This window comes from Primulina eburnea, chromosome 2 (genome assembly GCF_022965805.1).
Source record: "Primulina eburnea isolate SZY01 chromosome 2, ASM2296580v1, whole genome shotgun sequence".
NCBI classification, from domain to species: Eukaryota; Viridiplantae; Streptophyta; class Magnoliopsida; order Lamiales; family Gesneriaceae; genus Primulina; species Primulina eburnea.
Window position 1 is genome coordinate 14,238,883 of NC_133102.1, and position 19,408 is coordinate 14,258,290.

Here is a 19,408-nt window from a genome sequence, read left to right on the forward strand (position 1 = left end):
CCCTATTCCCGAGTGGAAATGGGATAACTTTACCATGGACTTCGTGACTGGACTACCGAAGACGACTGGAGGATATAATGCCATTTGGGTGATAGTTGATCGGCTCACTAAATCAGCACACTCTCTACTGACCAAGAAGAATTTTACCATGACTCAGTACGCAGAGCTGTACATCAGAGATACAGTCAGACTATATGGGATTTTAGTGTCCTTCTTGTTATAAAAGGACCTGAGATTCACGTCTGCCTTCTGGAAGAGTCTGCATCAGGCATTGAGGACCAAATTGTTATTCAATACTGCCTTTCATCCTCAGAACGACGGACACTCATAGAGGGTGATTCAGATATTTGAGGACCTTCTCAGAGCGTGTGTGATCAACTTCCAGGGGAGTTGGGAGCCGAAGTTTCCTCTTGTGGAGTTCACGTACATCAACAGTTATCAGGCATCGATCGGTATGGCTCCATATGAGGCATTATACGGGTGGAAGTATATTTCTCCAATATATTGGGACGAGGTAGGAGAGAGGACAGAACTGGGGCCAGATATTTACAGTCAGACAACAGAGTTAGTGGCCAAGATCAGGGATAGAATGAGTTCCACGCAAAGCCAGCAAAAGAGTTACGCAGATCAGCGGCGCAGAGATCTTGAGTTTATCGTAGAGGATCATGTGTTCGTGAAGATCACACCGATGAAGGGTGTGATGAGATTTGGGAAGAAGGGCAATCTTATTCATAGATACATAGGACCGATTGAGATCCCGGAGAGAGTTGGGACACTCGCTTACAGAGTTTCATTACTGCCGAATCTTGCGGGAGTTCATAATGTGTTCCATGTCTCTATGCTGCGGAAGTACCTGTCGAATCCTTCGTATGTGCTGAACTATGAGCCACTTCAGCAGACACCAAACATGTCTTTCAAGGAGAGACCCACTCAGATATTGGATAGACAAGAGAGGAGGCACCGAAACAAGGTGATCCACATGGTCAAAGTCAAGTGGCTGAATCATTCCGAGGAGGATGCTACTTGAGAGACGAAGATCGAGATGAGGAGTCGATACCAGGAATTATTCAATATGTTTTAAATTTTGAGGACGAAATTCAATTTAAAGGGGAAGAATTGTAAGGCCTAGGAAATTCGAACTACGTAACCCGAATACATGAAATCTAGGGTTTTTATTTAAAATATGTGATTTACGATTTTTATGCATTTTATTGCATGAGTATTGCATGGTTATGTGTGTATTTCATTGTTGTTAAAGTTTCATGTATTAGGGTTTTAAGCTGCATTTCGCGCTCGAACGACTAACTGAGATCGGGGACAATCGAGAAAAATATTTTTATTGAATAATTATTTTTATTTATTTAATATATGGTGTATTTAAGTATGATTTTTGAAAACGGGCCTTGGTCAGATATTTTATTCGCTGGGTTATATTTTTAGCCGGTATGCAAAAAATTTTAACGATTCAGAGGACTTTTCAAGGGTTCGGGCAATATTTTCAAAAAGTACCAAAACGAAATATTTTTCGACAGTATGTTTGGGCATGATGAGTTTATTTTAGTGCTTAGTGGGCCGAAAGCCTTTTTAAATTCATTTGATTTTAATTAGAGGCCCATTTATTATTAAACTTTTTATTTAAACACACCATTAGACAAAACCAACCCTAGCACACCCATTTGGCCACCCTCCCCATTGCAGCAACTCCACTTCAATTAGGGTTTCAAGGTTCAAATTGGTCATTTTGCACCCGTGGTCGTTTTTTAGTCCTGGAAACTGCCCTAAACATGATTTTGACATGTTTTAAACATTGATAATATCATGTATATGACAATTTATGAAATTATGAATAATACGTTGCATGCTTGATTTTAAGGAAAATAACGTATATGCATGATTTTTATAAGTGATGAAATGATGACACGTTTTGAAGAAAGGGAGTTGGTTGTGACTAATATGTATATGTTGGGATCATAATTTTGGAGTTTGAAAAAGTGAGCATGAAAATATTGAACAACTGATCAAGATAACTAAAGGTAGCTGAACTGCAAATTTGTAACTCATAGTTGCCCGAACTGGAGATTAATGTGTAAATAATCAAAGGCAATTGAACTGATCTAGCTAACTGAAGCTGTGTAGTCAACTGGACGATCAATTAAGACTGATCAGTTACACAACAATCAGTTAATAGTTAAGACTGATCAATTACACAACAATCAGTTAATCCTATCAGCTATAAAGAGTCAACTGATTTATCAGCTTTACACATCATCAGTTATAAGACGTAGCCAAAAACCAACAATTTTTACAAGAGCAGTGGGAACGTCACATTTCAGAAAAGCTACAATGTAAGATTGTCAAAAGAATGTTGGCGTGGCAATTCAACGGATATAAAGATTCTAATGCATTCATTGTTATTGTTGTAAGCAAAGCTTATAAATAGCCAAGAAGTTCAGTTGAAACGAAAAAATCAAGTTATGAAGTTAACATGTGACCCAATTATCGAGCTATACAGTCAGTTTCAAGAACTCTATACATATTCTTTCAAAGATTAGTTTTACAAAAGCTCATGCTTATTATACATATCCATAGCTTTCAGGCTAGATTTTGAGCTTATGCACAAACACTCATTGTTGTTTTATTCGATCTTTTAAAAATCAGTTGTGCTTAGAAAAACACATCAGTCGAGTACTGATAAAATTGTATTGATACTAAGAGTTTCAATTTTGACAGTGTTAAGTTCAAACTGAAGTGCGTTTGTACAAAGCATTGTATAGATCAAAGTCTTTTAGTGAATATCCTATCATTGAGATAGAAGTGGTGACGTAGGAGCGTTTGAAGTCTCCGAACATCCACAAATCTTGCCTTCTTTATTATCAGTTTTATTCTATCTATCTTTCAGTTTATTTCCGCACTTTCATTAAGTTAACTAATTGATATTGACAACAAGATTCGCGAATTCAGTTTATCAATAAACTGATTCATCCATCGAAAAAGTTGTGAAAATTTTCAAGTGTTTATTCAACCCCCCTACTAAACACTTTATCACACCCAACTGATCCTAACAAGTCGTATCAGAGCAGTTGAATCTTGTTTCTGAATATTTCCATCTTTACATATAAATACCATGTCTACCTTCAATACAATTCCAATGTTCTCCATAGAAGATTTTATGATTGGAAGATAAGAATGCAAGCTCATTTAGTTGCACAAGATGATGATATATGGTACGTCATAACTGAGGACCAATGAGAATAGTGAAAGCAAATACTATTGTTGCCATAACTGATGGTGCACCACACCACATCGACAAACCATGTGAAGAGTGACAACAGAAGATAAAAGGAAAGTCAATCTTGATAATGTGGATAAAGACATTTTGTACAAGACGTTGGATAAAATTACTTTCAGCAAGATAAAGATGTGCAGAACTGCAAAAGAGATCTGGGAAAAGTTGATTCAGCTCTGCGAGGGTAATGAGAAGACAAAAGAGTATAAACTCTCAGTTGCAGTTTAAAAGTTTGACAACATTAAAATGAAGACTGGAGAGTCTATGAACGAGTACGATGAAAGATTCAACAGCATTATAAATGAACTGACTGTTAAGGAATAGATGTCAAGACCATAGATATGAGAGAGTCAAAAGACCTGAATAAGGTTGAATTACATGATTTTTTTTGCTGATCTCAAAGCCTATGAGTTTCAACTACAAACAAGAGAATGAGAGCCTTCTACACCACAAATCACATCTGCCCTTAGTACTATCAAACTGGAACCAATTGGTTCAGTTGAGAAAATAGAAGATCGGCTGAGTAATGACGCCATGTCATTATTTGTGAAGAAATCTGATAAATTCATGAGAAGAAACCAAGGTTCATTCCAGAGGCAATATCAAAAAAACAACTCTAAAGATTAACAAAATTGTTGTTATAATTGTGGTGAGCCAAGACACATTATTGCTGACTGTCCTAAACCGAAGAAGGACAGTATACATTCAACTGAGAAAGAGAAGAGATCAGTTGAATACAAAAGAAGATATAGGATGATAAGAGATCATTCAAGAATAAGCATGAAGTTCTGGTAGGTGAAGAAACCAAATCAAATGGGCAGAAACTGACAGTGAAGAGTCAGAGGCTGAAAGCTTGAGTAATTTTAGCGATAAGATAAATGCTTAATGGCAGATGATGCAGAAATGGAGTCAACAAGTGAACAGGTATTTGGCTTCAGCTCTACTAATTTTACACGAGAAAAACTCATCGGCACTTTGCATGACATAATGAATGAGTATCACAAACTTGCTCGCTCTTTTGAAAAAGCCAAAATTGAGCAAAATGATCCCAAAGACAATAAAAGTGCAACTGATGAGTCAGTTAAATTGTAGAGTCTGAAAAGTGAGATTGCAAAGAAAAAAGCTGAAAAGATTGAGAACCAATCCTTGATTCATCAGTTAAAAAATGAGATTTAAAAACAAACTGACTTGATTCAGGCTTGGAATAAGTCATCAGTCATTCTGACTGAAATGCAGAGTTTGCGAAAATCAGTTGCTGATAAAACTGGTTTAGGCTTCAATAAAATTGATGAGATCTCTATAAATGATACAATGCCAAAGTTGAATGAGCCAATAAAGAAATAAATTAACTTTGTGAAATCAACAGTAGTACAAGAAATCTTTGAACCAAGTAAACCTACCGTCCAACCGATTGAACATAAGAACAAAGCTAAACGGTTTGGAATTGTATATAGCCCTAAGAGTTCAACTGATTGGAAAAGTTGTTCACCTAAAAGGTTCGGCTACAAAAATCAAAACTCTAATGATGGCTATTACTATTACTACAACTGTAAACCAGTTCACAAGAGATAACATGTGAACAAGCGGTTGAAAAAGATTAACAGTCATACTGTTTCATCCACACACCACACACCTAACACACACAAGTCAGGGAAAATAATTTGGAACACAGGGACTGGAAAGTCAGTAAGACTGATCCAAGTCTGGGTTCCTAGAGGACTAATCAGTTTAGGACCCAAATAGATATGGGTACCAAGATTATATCGTGCGTGATTGCATGTAACTGATCGAGCTAAACTTGCACTGTGGAATCCTCAATAAAAATATGGTGTTGCATGCTCGAAAATTAATCGCAAGTGCACGATGTCAAGTAATAGTATGATGTACGAGAGTACGAGTATCGTTCTACTGGAGACTATATTTACAATTATTATTTCCAGTTATCAAATCTTTAGCAACGAAATTTGAATGGTTGTTTATGACTACTAAAATTAAATTAAAACTCAAAGATAAAATTCAAGAATTAAATAATGAGATATAGAATCTAGACCAATTAATTAAATTTCAATTAGAAATAAATTTGTTTGGAATCTTGGTTCACATACCCCTCATTATTTACTTAATTCATTCGATAGTGATCTATGCTTTCGACATGATTTCTTATTCAATTGAACATGTACTCTCGAGCTATGTCAAACTAATTCTATTCAGTGAAGTAATTAAATTTCTTTCATTATTTATCAAGATTGAATTGCATATCGATCTATGAAATCCCCTAGTTTTCGCCCTAACGGTCTATGACTATCAGCGTATATCCAATTTCATATGTCTATTTAAATTGTAGAACCACTGACTATTGTACTCGTTTCTATCACAAGCTATTCTCTCGAACTCACTCGCAATATAAGATTATTATTAAAGTTATCTACACTTTAATGATTATAATGAAAGACGGTAGTATAATCAAGAATAAATCAACATCAACATGTGAATTATCTACATCAAAGTTCGGGGTAGGATCCCCTTAAATCCCAACAAATATTTTAAATTAGCTACTCGAATTCATAGTAGAAAATAAACAACACAATGTTTAAACGATAAATTCTAGATAATAAATACTAGACAAGACAAGATCTGGGAAGAACGGTGCCTGGAAATCTTCGAATCTTCAACTCCAAGCATTTCTCTCCTCCTCCCCTTATTTTGGCTGCTCAATAGTGTCTGAATAATGTTCCAAATCGTCCCATCTCCCCTTCCATATCTTCCATATCCAGAAATAAGGAAAGAAATCGGCCAAGAAATTTTTTCAAAAATTCAACTGCGCCCGGGCAGATATAAGTTTCAGCCCAAACTGATGGCTTGCGCAAATCCTATATCATATTTTCCATCGGCTCGCCAGGGCGAACATAAGTTTTCGCCGTTGGATGACTTTCGCAAAAATCTTTTTTCTCACACCTTGCAGGCGCCTGGGCAGAGGTTCTATCGCAAGTTGATGAATTTTCTTCAATTTATTCATGAATTTCCTGCATTTTCACCTACGAGACACATGAGCAACAATAAAACATAACATATGCCAAAATGTCACAAAATGCATGCAATCTAAACAATATGTGCAACACAATAAGCTATCACATAATATGAAAACACGTAAAATCCACCTATATCAACCCCCCAATACAAACTTTTTGCTCGCCCTCGAGCAAAACAGGTGACACGACAAAATGAAACATGACACAAAGTAGCTCGACAGTGAATTCATAGTCATCAATTAACTTCAGCGAACCTCAACATATTCCCTTGTCGAGCAATTTAAAAGCACAACTCTTCACACTTTTTTGGGTCTAGACATTGTTTCAAATAAAACCCGAACGTGTATGTGTGTGTCGTTAGTCCTAGCATCATATATGATAGAGGGATCCATTCTCAAGATTTGTCAGAGATGTAAATCAGCCTGTTAGTGTAACTCTTACTCTCCTCTATTCTTCTGCACTCAATAACCACCAGCAACTATTTTTTTTTACTGAATTGGAATACATTAATAAAAGGATTTTATTAGGACCTTTCATTTCAGATTCAAATCCATGTGTTTTACATTTTTAGCCAGGAATAGGATTTGATTCCTTTATTCGGCTCCCCCTCACCTTACATCTCCATCTTTCTCTTTTTTTTTTGTTTTGGCTTTATTTTTATTTTTTTTACGCTGCTGATAGATACATCGATTCAAGAGAATATAGTCAAGCTCAATTCACACCATCAAACCTCTTTGTTCCCCACTTTAGTTTTAAATTTCCATCATCTTATCATTCATGCTTCTAGTTCTAACATTCGTGCAAAGAGAATTCAATTTTAAATGAAACTTCTTGTCTTTACCACAGTATGTGCTAAAGAAATGCGAGTATATGACAGACAGGGCATGTCTCATCACCTCTTAATCATCATTGGCTAACAAATACTAATTCGTTCACTGTCGGCTGACACACACACCAAAAATGATTAAAAATAAATGCCAACGAATAAAACTAACAAAGCACCAAAAAGAAAAAACACAAAACAACACCCATCCACCCCCCAATACTAAAGTCGAGCAGTGTCCCCAATACAACAGACGATATAAAAAGAGACAGATAATGCATAACACAATGGATGCAATTGAACCTAATCATGCAACAGAAACAGAAATAAATAAAATGATCGAAACAAAATGCAAGAAATAAAAGAAGGGATTGAAGTGACTCCCCTCTCAATGATAAAGTGGGTTGAATCTGATAGCAAAGCATCTGAAACTGAGAGCTCAAGCAACTCAAGTGATGAATAAGAGGTGAAATACCTCATGGCTGATGATGTTGAGCTGGAGTCCAGCAGTTATCAGGTATTCGACTTCAGCTCAACTGATTTCAAATGAGAAGAACTTATCTCTACACTGAACGGTATGGTAAATGAGTACTGCAAGCTAGTTATCTCCTTTGAGGAAGCTAAAGAAAAATAAAATGAACCCTCAACTAACACAGCTGATAGTCTAAAATCAGTTGAGAGCTTAAATGTCAAAGAATAGATTTCTAAGCTGATAGTTGAAAAGAGAGAAAGCAATTCTTTGAATCAGCAGCTGAGACTAGAAAAATCTAAACTGACTGAAGTAATTCAGAGATGGAATAAGTCGTTAGTTACATTGACTGAAATGCAAAGGTCACAAAAACAAGTTGGAGATAAAACTGGTCTGGGCTTCAATAGCCAAGATGAACCCTCAACCAATGGTACAATGCAAAAACTGAATATGAGCAAAGGAAAATATATGCACTTTGTTAAATCAGAAATGGTACATGAAAATCCTGAGTTCAGTAAGCCAGTGAAAAAACCAGTTGAAAAATTATTTGAAAATATGAACAAGACGAAGTGATACGTGTCGTTTTTACGTGTTTTATTGTATTAGTTTTGTGTGTGTTTGCATTGTGCATACGTGCATCTCATTTACATTTTGTTTGTTTTAGAGTAAGCATATGCATATGATCGTGTCTCACTTGTACGTGATGAATGTGTAGGTAAAATAGCCGGAAAACTGAAATCGGAACAAAAATGAGCAAGCCAAAAGAAAGTGGCAGAAAGGATGGCGCCCGAGCGGTAGAATCTTACTGCCTGGACGCAAGGTGTGATTGTTGAAGAGTAAAATCCAGAGGCCTTGGTGCTCGGAATTACCGCCTGGGCGTGAGAGGTGTGATTTCAGAAGAAAAATACAGAAGACTGGCGCTCGAGCGGTAGGATTTGACCGCTCGAGCGGTAGAATTTGACCGCCCGAGCACTAGTTGATTATGGAAAGATTTGTTGGCCGATTTCTTCCCTTATTTTTTGAAGGAGGATTATATGGAAATGAGGTTTGGACGATTTGGAGCATCATTCAGAAATTATTCAAGAGAAGCCACAAGCTTTGGAGAGGTTTTTGTGCTTGGAGTGAAGATTTGAAGAAATTCGGGCACCCTTCTTTGCATATTTCGTCACGTTTAGTATTTCGAGTTTATTTTCTCTTACTGAAACATTGTTTTGCTTAGTTTAATTGTGTCATTGAGTAGCTAATTTTCTTTATTTTTTGGGTTTTAAGGGGATCCTACCCCAAAAACGAGTTTATATAATTCATATTTCGATTTTTGGTTCTTGATTATGGTATTGTTTTATCGAATTGTTAAAGCGTAACTAACTTTAATAACTATTTTATATTTCGAGTGAGTTTGAGAGAATAGCCCATGATAAGAACGATTAGCATAGTCCGTGATTTATGTAGAAATATGAAGTCGGATACACGTCGATATTCATAGTCCGGTAGGAGGAAAGCTAGGGGATTTCATAGAATGACGTGCAATTCACCTGTGATAAATAACTAAAGAGATTTAACTACTTCACTAAGTAGAATTAGTTTGGAATAGCTCAAGAGAGCGTGTTTAATTGGGTAGGAAATTTTTTCGGAAGCGTAGATCACTATCGAACGTAAGTAAATGACAAGGGGGAGGTGAACCGAGATTCCCAACAAATTCATTTCTCATTGATTTTTAATTAACCATTTTAGCTTATATATTTCATCATTTAATTCTTGAACTTTTTCATTGAGTTTCTCTTTAAACACAGTAGTAGTAAACAATCATTCAAATTTCGTTCCTATAGATTTAATAATTGGAAATAATAATTCGAAATACGGTCTCTAGCGGAACGATACTCGTACTTTCGTACATTATACTATTACTTGACATCGTGCACTTGCGATTATTTCGAGCTTGAATATTATAAATTTTTATTAAGGATTTCACAATGCAGGTTTTGCTCGATCAAGTTTTTGGTGCCGTTGCCAGGGACTGCTAATCCACACTTTTATCTTCAGTTCTTTACTTTAGCATTCCTTAGTTTATTTTGCTTGAAACCTTCGATTTATTTTTAGGTATCCTTCTCGGTGCATGCCAAGATCTCTAGGGTCTGAACTAGAGATTTTTGATCCCCTATGTGAGCGACGACAGCAACAGAGGCTGAGAGATATGATGAACAGAAACGAACGTGAGGAATAACATCATGAAAATCTAAGAGTAGAAGAACCAAGGCGCATACCCATGGGAATGAAATACACCTTGGTAATCATTGATGGTTTTTCAAGATCTACTTGGGTTATTTTTCTCAAATCAAAAGACTAAACCGCTGCACAATTGATTAAGCTTTTCAAAATATTATTAAATGAAAAATCAGTTGGAATTGACGGAATAAGGTTTGATCGAGGGACTGACTTTGTCAATCAAAATCTTTCTCAGTTTTTAGAAATAATGGAATTAAGCATGAGTTCTCAGCAGCTAGAACACCTCAGTAAAATGGTGCAGCTGAAAGAAGAAATTGTACGCTTAAAGAAATTGCTAGAACTATGCTTGCTGATTCTAGTATATCGCAAATATTTTGGGCAAAATCAGTAAACCTTACATGTTATACTCAGAACAGATCAATGATTAATAAAACAAATCATTTGAAAACACCGTATGAGATCTAACAAGAAACCAAATGTTTAATTTATTTATTCATTCAGCATTTGTTTCTCAACTTGAATCGAAGAAAACTGATGAAGCTCTAGATGATCCTAACTGGATAAATGTCATACAAGAAGAGCTAAATCAGTTTATCCATAACAATGTATGGACTTTAGTTCCAAGACCAATTTCTAAAACAATTATAGGTAGAAAGTGAGTCTACAGAAATAACTGAATAAAGATGGTTCAGTTGTGCGTAACAAAGCGAGATTAGTAGCACACTGATATAGGCAAGAAGAAGGAATTGATTACAACGAGACATATGCATCGGTTGCACGATTGGAAGCAATCAGAATATTCCTAGCCTATGCCTCTTTCAAAAACTTCAAAGTATACCATATGGATGTCAAGAGTGCATTCCTGAATGGTTCAGTTGCAGGAAAAAGTGTATGTTGAACAACCATCAGGTTTTGTAAATCACTCTTTTCCTGATCATGTTTATCACTTGAACAAAACTTTGTATGGTCTTAAACAAGCTCCAGATCATGGTATGAGACTTTATCAAAAAATTTAACTTATAATAATTTTACTGTTGGATAATTTGATAAGACTTTGTTCAAATTTCAAAGAAAGATTATATTTTGCTTGTGCAAATTTATGTTGATGATATTATTTTTCGGTCAACTAACCTCAAATTATGCGAGAAGTTTGACAAGTTAATGCAGGATAAATTTGAGATGAGCATAATGCGTGAAATGACGTTCTTTCTTGGTCTGCAAGTGAAGCAACTGGAAACTGGTACATTTATCAGTCAAACAAAATTTACGAAGGAACTGGTTAAGAAATTTGGCTTGGAGACATGTGCAGCTGTAAATACTCCCATGAGTTCATCGATTAAATTAGATAAAGATGAAGAGGGAATATCAGTTGAGACGGCAAGGTACATCTACTACTTAAAATTGCTACATTTTTTTTACAAGCTTAATTTTTCAAAATTCTTAAAATTATGCATTCATGCAATACTGCTGAAAAATATGCCTTAAAAAATAATTGTAATCATATAACAGATAAAATACTTAAGTTTAAAAATTATCGTCAACTCGTCCATCCTAGATGTAGGTTAACATTAAACAAGTAAAAATCCCAGTGACCATCAACATGATAAAACAAAGCGTATAAAAATGATCATGTCTACTCTTAACTCAAAAGCATGATGTGCGTAAAATGTGGTCCTCGGGTTCATGTGCGCACATCCAGCCCTGCCGACTCAGACCTTGGAACCTCCAGCCTCCTCATCAACATGCTCACCTGCATCATTCACACTTAATGAGTCTAAAGACTCAGCACACCTGTAATGTTATATCAAATACATATACATAACATGCAACATTGAAAAATATTGCTAGCAGCATGCATTTCATGAACTTAAAAGCATAACGTGTCAAAACATGTCTCCACATAACATCATATACGTACATATTTTTTTTATTTGAATTCGGTTCATTAGTTGTGACCTTCGTATCTGCTCTATTCGATGGATCCATCTAATATAATCGTAGTACCCGGCGGCGGGGACACCACCGACAGCATTACCCGTTAGCTGAGCCTTGGCCTCAGCACATAATATCTCATATAATCATATTAGTCACAACCAACTCTCATCCTTCGAAACGTGTCATCATATTCATCACTTTATAAAATCATGCATATACGTAAATTTTTCTTAAATCAAGTATGCAACGTATTTTCATCATTTCATAAAAATCATGTTTGTGATACATAAACATTTAAATATAACATGTCAAATTGTGCTCAGGACGCTGACAGGACTAAAAACTCGACCCGGATGCAAAATAATCATTTTGGCCCTGAAACCCAAAATGACCATTGTACCCCTGGACCTAAAACATTCAACCCGAAGCTTACCAAACTCCTTAAAACACCTCTAAACATATTTAAAAATATTTCTTAGACGTAAACTCGAACCCGTATCAAAACTTAATCTATTCGTTTTAAAACTTGGACCAGGGTCCCGAATCAACTCGAAATTTAACCAAATTTTTCCCAACTCAAACCATGACTTAACCCTACTTCACCAGCCCCTAAACCAATTATTTCAAACCACTTATGACCCCCAAACCAAAACCGAAAGTTGCTGGAATTTAAGCCTTAACCCTATTGGCGACTTTCGACCGAACAAACGACCCTACACCTAACCAGCTTGGACTAGCCCTCCAAGACCACCCTAGGACCCTCCTGGACCAAAGCATCTCAAGGACTCAGCCTCATGCACGCCCCAAAACCACGCACACCCGAGGTTCAACCAAGGCGCTCAACCCGCGACCAATCTCCCCTCATCATGATCGACGGGATTCATGGCTGGTTCCAACAGTGATCGAGATTTCCTAGGCCATGTCTCAGACTCACCAGGGTCTGGTCCATGGCTTAGTTCATCCCTTGCACCGCCAGCTCAGCCCATCGCCCAATCTATGCTCGAGACGAGCCAATCCTTCGATATAACACCCTTCGGCCCTCAGCTTAACACGACTAACCCTCGACTGACAACACCTTTCCACCATGTAAAGCCCCTTAGCATCAAAATCTCGTCAGCCCCTTTCACCAATACATGAAAACGTGAGCATGAGTCATGAAGAAATGCAATTTTCATGTCAAACATGTATGAAAATATGGTCACAAGTTTGATCAAAAGATTTTCATGCATTTACATAAAATTTAGCATAATATTGGCATGAATGAAAAGAAAAAGAAGATATATATGTGCCTTAATGTTTTTACTCTCAAAAACTCGAAGGTACGCGCGTAGGACTAGCACCCGAGAAGCGGGGAAGAAGCTTTCTTTGAAAAACCTTGAAGAACTCGAGACTTTCGGGTGGTTTTCTTTTTTTTTTTTTCCGAAAGATGCAGCTGATGGAATGAGGGAGGGGCGGCCACCTTGAGGGATTAGGTTTAGGGTTTAGTTGCGTAGTGTTTAAGTTAAATAAACATGCACTAATGGGCCCGTAATTACAATTTAAAAGGGTTTTGAGCCCATTAAGCACTAAAATAAATCCAACAAGTCCAATAACACTCCCAAAAAATATTTCATTTTGGTACGTTTTTGAAAATAATGCCCGAAACCTCAAAAAGTCCACTGAATCGATAAAATTTGTGTATCGACTTAAAACATAACTAGGCGGATAAAAATACCCAACCAAGGGCCATTTTGAAAAATCATACTTAAAACACTTCATATTAAACAATTAAAATTAATTATTTAATAAAAAAATTTCCTGATTATACTTGGTCTCCGTTAATCGTTGAACGCAAAATGCAACTTAAAACCCTAATACACGAAACTTTTAAAATAATCATGAAATATTCTCTAACCATGTAATAATCATGCATCAAATGCATAAAATACTTAAACACATATTTTAAATAAAACCTTAGATTACATACATTCTGGTTACGTAGTTCGAATTTCCTAGACTTTATGATCCCCCCCCCCCACATTAAATGGAATTTCGGCCTCGAAATTAAAACGTAATGAATAACTCCGAGGTAGCGACAACTCATCTTGGCCTCCGTCTCCCAAGTAGCCTCCTCCTCAAAATGATTCAGCCATTTGACTTTGATCATGTGCATCACCTTGTTCCGGAGCCCCTTTCCTCTCTATCCAATATCTGTGTGGGTCTCTCTTCGAAAGACATGTTCGGTGTCAGATGAAGTGGCTCATAGTTTAGCACATGCGAAGTTTCGATATGTACTTCCGCAGCATAGAGACGTGGAACACATTATGAACTCCCACCAAATTCGGCGGCAATGCAACTCTGTACGCAATTGTCCCAACTCTCTCTAGGATTTCAAAAAGTCCGATGAATCTACGGCTGAGCTTGCCCTTCCTCCCAAATCTCATCACACCATTCATCAGTGCGACCTTTAGGAATACATGATCCCCTACGGAAAACTCAAGATCTTTGCGTCACTGATCTGCGTAACTCTTATACCGGCTCTGAGCGGTCTTCATCTTGTCTCTGCCGCAGTTTGACTAAAAATATCCGGCCCTATATCTGCCCACTCTCCTACCTCGTACCAATACACTGGAGACCCGCACTCCTCCCGTATAACGCCTCATATGGATCCATACCGATCGATGTCTGATAACTGTTGTTGTACATGAACTCCACAAGAGGTAACTTTGGCTCCCAACTGCCCTGGAAGTCGATCACACACGCTCTGAGCAGATGCTCTAATATCTTAATCACCTTCTCTAACTATCTGTCGGTCTGAGGATGGAAGGTAGTACTGAATAGCAGCTTAGTACCCAATACCTGATGCAGACTCTTCCAGAAAGCATAGTTGAATCTCGGATCCCTGTCTGACACGTTGGAACTGGAATCCCATGCAGCTTGACTATCTCTCTGATGTACAGCTCTGCGTATTGAGTCATGGTGAAAGTCTTCCTGATCGGTAAAAAATGAGCTGACTTAGTGATCTGGTCAACTATCAGCGATATATCCTCCGGTCGTCCTCGGAAGTCCCATCACGAAGTCCATGGTAATATTCTCCCTTTGCACTCGGGAATAGGAAGTGTCTTAGCTTCCCTGCAGGTCTCTGATGCTCGGCCTTAACCTGCTGACATGTCAAACACTCGGAGACGAAACACATAATATCCCGCTTCATTCCTGACTACCAAAAAAGAGACTGAAGATCCTTATAGATCTTCATACTCCCTAGATGGATGGAATACGGGGTGCTATGGCCTCGCTAAAGATAACTGCTCTAAGGGAATCACTGCTAGGAACCCACAGTCGGTCCCTATATCTGACTATGTCATCCACGACTGCATACAACATCTGGCCCTTACCATCATCCCTCTATCTCCACTTCTATAACTTCTTGTCGGAAGTCTGCTGCTCGAATTATCTCTCAGTGTCGACTGCACTGTCAGGGTAGAAAGACTAGGGGCAATGCCCTTGGCATAATCCTTCACTAGCTATAACTACCTCCGATATCTAATGCTTATCTCTTTCTCTGTGAAGAAGTATTTCAGGCTCTTGTGGTCAGTGAAAATATTGCACTTCTCCCCATACAGATAATGTCTCAATAACTTCAAGGCAAATACCAACGCCGCTAGCACGAGGTCGTGAGTCAGATAATTATGCTCATGGACCTTCAAGTGTCGGGACACATAAGCTATAACTTTGTCATGTTGCATCAACACTGAGCCCAAACCGAGATTCGAAGCATCTGTATATACCATAAACTCCCTTGCCTTGATGGCTTAGCTAGAACGGGTGTTGTGTGTAGCAGCTGCTTCAAACTATCAAAACTCTCCTGGCACTCCGGTCCCCAAATAAACTTGGCATTCTTCTTCTTCTAGGAGCTCATAGGCACTGCAATAGAAGAGAAGCCCCGAATAAACTTCATGTAATATCCAGCCAATCCCAAGAAGCTATGGATCTCTATCATGCTCTTAGGCACTGGCCAATCTCTGACTGCCTCAACTTTATTAGGCTCGACCTCTATACCATCTTGAGATACAATGTGGCCCAAGAATGCCACTCCGTCTAGCCAGAACTCGCACTTACTGAACTTGGCATACATCTGTCTGTCCTGTAAAGTCTGCAGTACGGTCCTCAGATGCTGACTGCGCTCCTCTATGCTCTTTGAATAGATCAGGATGTCGTCAATGAAAACTATGATGAACTGATCAAAATATGGCTGAAACATACGATTCATGAGATACATGAAGATCGCTGGCGTGTTAGTTTGATTGAAGGGAATCACCAAGAACTCATAGTTCCCATAACGCGTCTTGAATGAGGTCTTATGCACGTTAGACTCTCGTACTTTCAGCTGATGGTATCTGTATCGGAGATCAATATTCGAGAATACTGGTGCTCCCTGAAGCTGATCAAATAAATCCTCGATCTTGGGCAGTGGATACTTGTTCTTGACTGTGACACAGTTCAGCTCCCTGTAGTCAAAGCAAAGCCGCATGCTCACATCCTTCTTCTTAACAAATAATACTGGTGCGCCCCATGGAGAGAAGATAGGGCGAATGAAACCCTTATCTAACAAGTCATGAATCCGATCCTTCGGCTTTTTCATCTCTGGAGGTGCTAGACGATAGGGCTCCTTAGATGTAGGCACGGCACCTGGCATGAGCTCGACAGAAAAATCTACCTCTCTATCTGATGGAATGCCTGAAACGTCGTCAGGGAAAAAAACTAGGGAAATCTTTGGCTACTTCTACCTCCTCTAGCCTCTGATTGGCTGGCTCTGATACTTTCACAATGCTGGCCAAAAACACCTGAGAGCCTCTTCTCATGATCTTCCTCGCACAGATGAAAGAAATGATGTGCGGCATCTTCTGATGTTTGGCTGCTCAAATATAAACGGCTTACCGCTGGGCGGTCGGACAGATACTGACCTCCGTCGAAAATCTATGATAGCTTTGATATAAGAAATCCAGTCCATACCCAGAATAATATCAAACTCCGGCAACGGTAGCACAATCAAGTCTGCCTGCAGCGCATTAATCTGTAACCGAACCTCCAATTTCTTCACTATCTGGGAGGTAAACATCCGATCCTCGGATGGAATCGATACTTTGAATAACAAATCCATAGCCTCCGGTATGATTCCTAGTCACTTGACGAAAGATTCGGATATAAATGAATGTGTAGCTCTGGAATCTAGCAATGCATACGTGGCTACACCTAATATATATATCCTTCCTGCGACTAAACATACCATCAAAACTGATCGCGTTGAAACTTAAGAAAGTTTTCTACCGGCAATTAACCCAAAGTACTCAAAAAAATAACTGATTCAACCCAAGTGTTCAAAATTTTCAAACTCAGTCCTAAAAAATTCCCTAAAATTAAAATTTGGCCCTTAAAGTTTTCGAAAAATACCCATGGCCCTAAAATTTCTCGAAATTTGCATTTTTGTTCCCATAAAATTTTCGAATTTTAGCCCCTTAAAATCGTAAAATTCTCGAAAACTAGGTATCGAATCCCATCAATTCAGAAAATTCGAAATAGTCCCTTAAAATTTCGAGTTTTACAATTAATTCCTCGTATTATCGGTTATTACAATTAGGTCCTTCAAATTCTCCAATCATGCAATTCGATTCTATGATATCCGTCCGTCTGAATTAGAATCCGACTTCAATACTGAAATCCTATCAACGTAGGCTACAACTGGACGTAAGTTTTGCTACGTTTTGACATATTTTGAAATTATGCTATTGTCAGAATTGAATAGGATTCATATATGATGTTCTTGACATGTTAAAAGTCATAGAATCGAAGTCAGATTGAGAAACGGACTGATTATGGAATTATTATGAATTTTTAGGGTATATTCATTTATACCTGACATATTTGAATTGTGACTGGATTATAGATCATATTTGATATTGGTTATGGGTTGTAACTGTTATCTGGTGATGTTGTATTGACGAGGATATTGAGATTGTACCGTTATACCGTTGATTTTGAATTAAATCCAGATTGATCAGATTGTTATTGATTTGAAAGGTATATTGACATGAAATTATTGATATTGTCATTGCCAGACAGACTTTGAGTTCGGGACTTCGACTGAGTCAGAAACCGACGAAAGAAATGTATAAGTCAATGTGGTATTGGGAGATCGACTTGAGTCGGTTTAGACTTGAGTTTCCCTAAATCACATACTTTACTTTATTGCATTGATATTGCATTGCTTCGATTGATGTACTTGTTGTCTTGATTTATAGATAGCAGGTATTAGAAGAGTAGTCTTATGACAGAAGTGCCTGATAGTGGCGGGATCGCCACGGGCACATTGCACGATGTCATAAGATAGTGTATTGGCGATTGTGCCAAAGTCTGTCACTGGAGGATTGGCTATCGATGTGGTAGAATTGTAGCTTCTTCTATTACTGGTAATCGGTACCGTATCGATGTGGACAGAATTATACCTTCTTCTATTACTGATGATCGATGTCATATCGATGTGGATAGAACCGGAGTTTCTTCTATTACTGGTGATCGATACGATGCCGATGTGGATAGAATCAGATATCCTTCTATTACTGGTGATCGATACTATATCGATGTGGATAGAATCGGAAATTCTTCTATTACTGTTTATCGATATGGAATGCCAACTTATAGAAATCGGGATCGCTATACTAGGATTGAGTCTAGTCTGATACATATTGTTGTTACCTGTTACATGCTTTATATTTGTTTATATGATTACATGTTTCGTTGATTTATACTGGGATTTATTCTCACCGGAGTTATCCGGTTGTTGTCTTGTCTGTATGTGTACATGACAACAGGTGGGATTGGTTCAGGGTTGAGGAGATGAAGAGAGATCGTGATTAGAGTGGAGATTCCGGACTTGGATTAGAGATAGGGTTGGACACTTGATATTAGCTGTTAAACCTTAGTTGGATACAAGATTTGTACTTTTATATACTGAGATGTATATATGTTTTTATGTCACTACGTTCCGCATTATTTTTAAAAAAAAAAATTAGACCCTGTTTATTATAATTGATTAATTTGTCCCAATGATGATTAAGAACATGATTAGCGTTCGGGTCCCCACAACAGGTGGTATCAGAGCGATAGATCCCTGAGACTGAGATAGGAGCTAGTGAGCGGGGTAGATTGAGGTTTTTTTTCCTTCTTTTGATTGCTAGCATGAATTCCTGTTTTAATACATGTTTGCCTGAATATCTGATTTTGATATGGTATTGTGTATTATTTGGAATGGGTCAGCTGTAAGATGATCCGAGGAATATTGAAACTGATATGTGGTAGTTGGAATTACTAACCTCTTGATTATCAGATATGCCTCCGAGAAGAGTACCTGAACAGGGGAGTACTTCAAATCCTCCCATGGATGTGACAGCTACTCCCATGGAGAAATTGTTGAAAATGTTTCAGTCATTCCATCCCCCGACTTTGAAGGGTACGGATAATTCCGTGGAATGTGAGAGTTGGTTGGACGATATTGAAATGATGTTTGAATCTTTGGAGTATACTGATGAGAAGAGGGTGAAACTGATCGGACACCAGTTGCATGACATTGCAAAAAACTGGTGGATCACGACGAAACGGGCATTGGA

The 19,408-nt window shown here is 37.8% G+C and overlaps 1 protein-coding gene across 1 annotated transcript; it reads left to right on the top strand.

Annotated features, from left to right (window-relative positions):
- Positions 1-454: 454 nt before the first annotated feature.
- On the top strand, positions 455-1,027 carry LOC140824132 (uncharacterized). Its single transcript, XM_073185731.1, has one exon. It carries the CDS (start codon positions 455-457, stop codon positions 1,025-1,027), a length of 573 nt encoding a protein of 190 aa, XP_073041832.1.
- The last annotated feature ends 18,381 nt before the right edge of the window (positions 1,028-19,408 follow it).

What these genes read in the sequence shown, in the direction of transcription:
- LOC140824132 (XM_073185731.1), top strand. Translation starts at nt 455, where the DNA reads ATGGCTCCATATGAGGCATTATACGGGTGGAAGTATATTTCTCCAATA.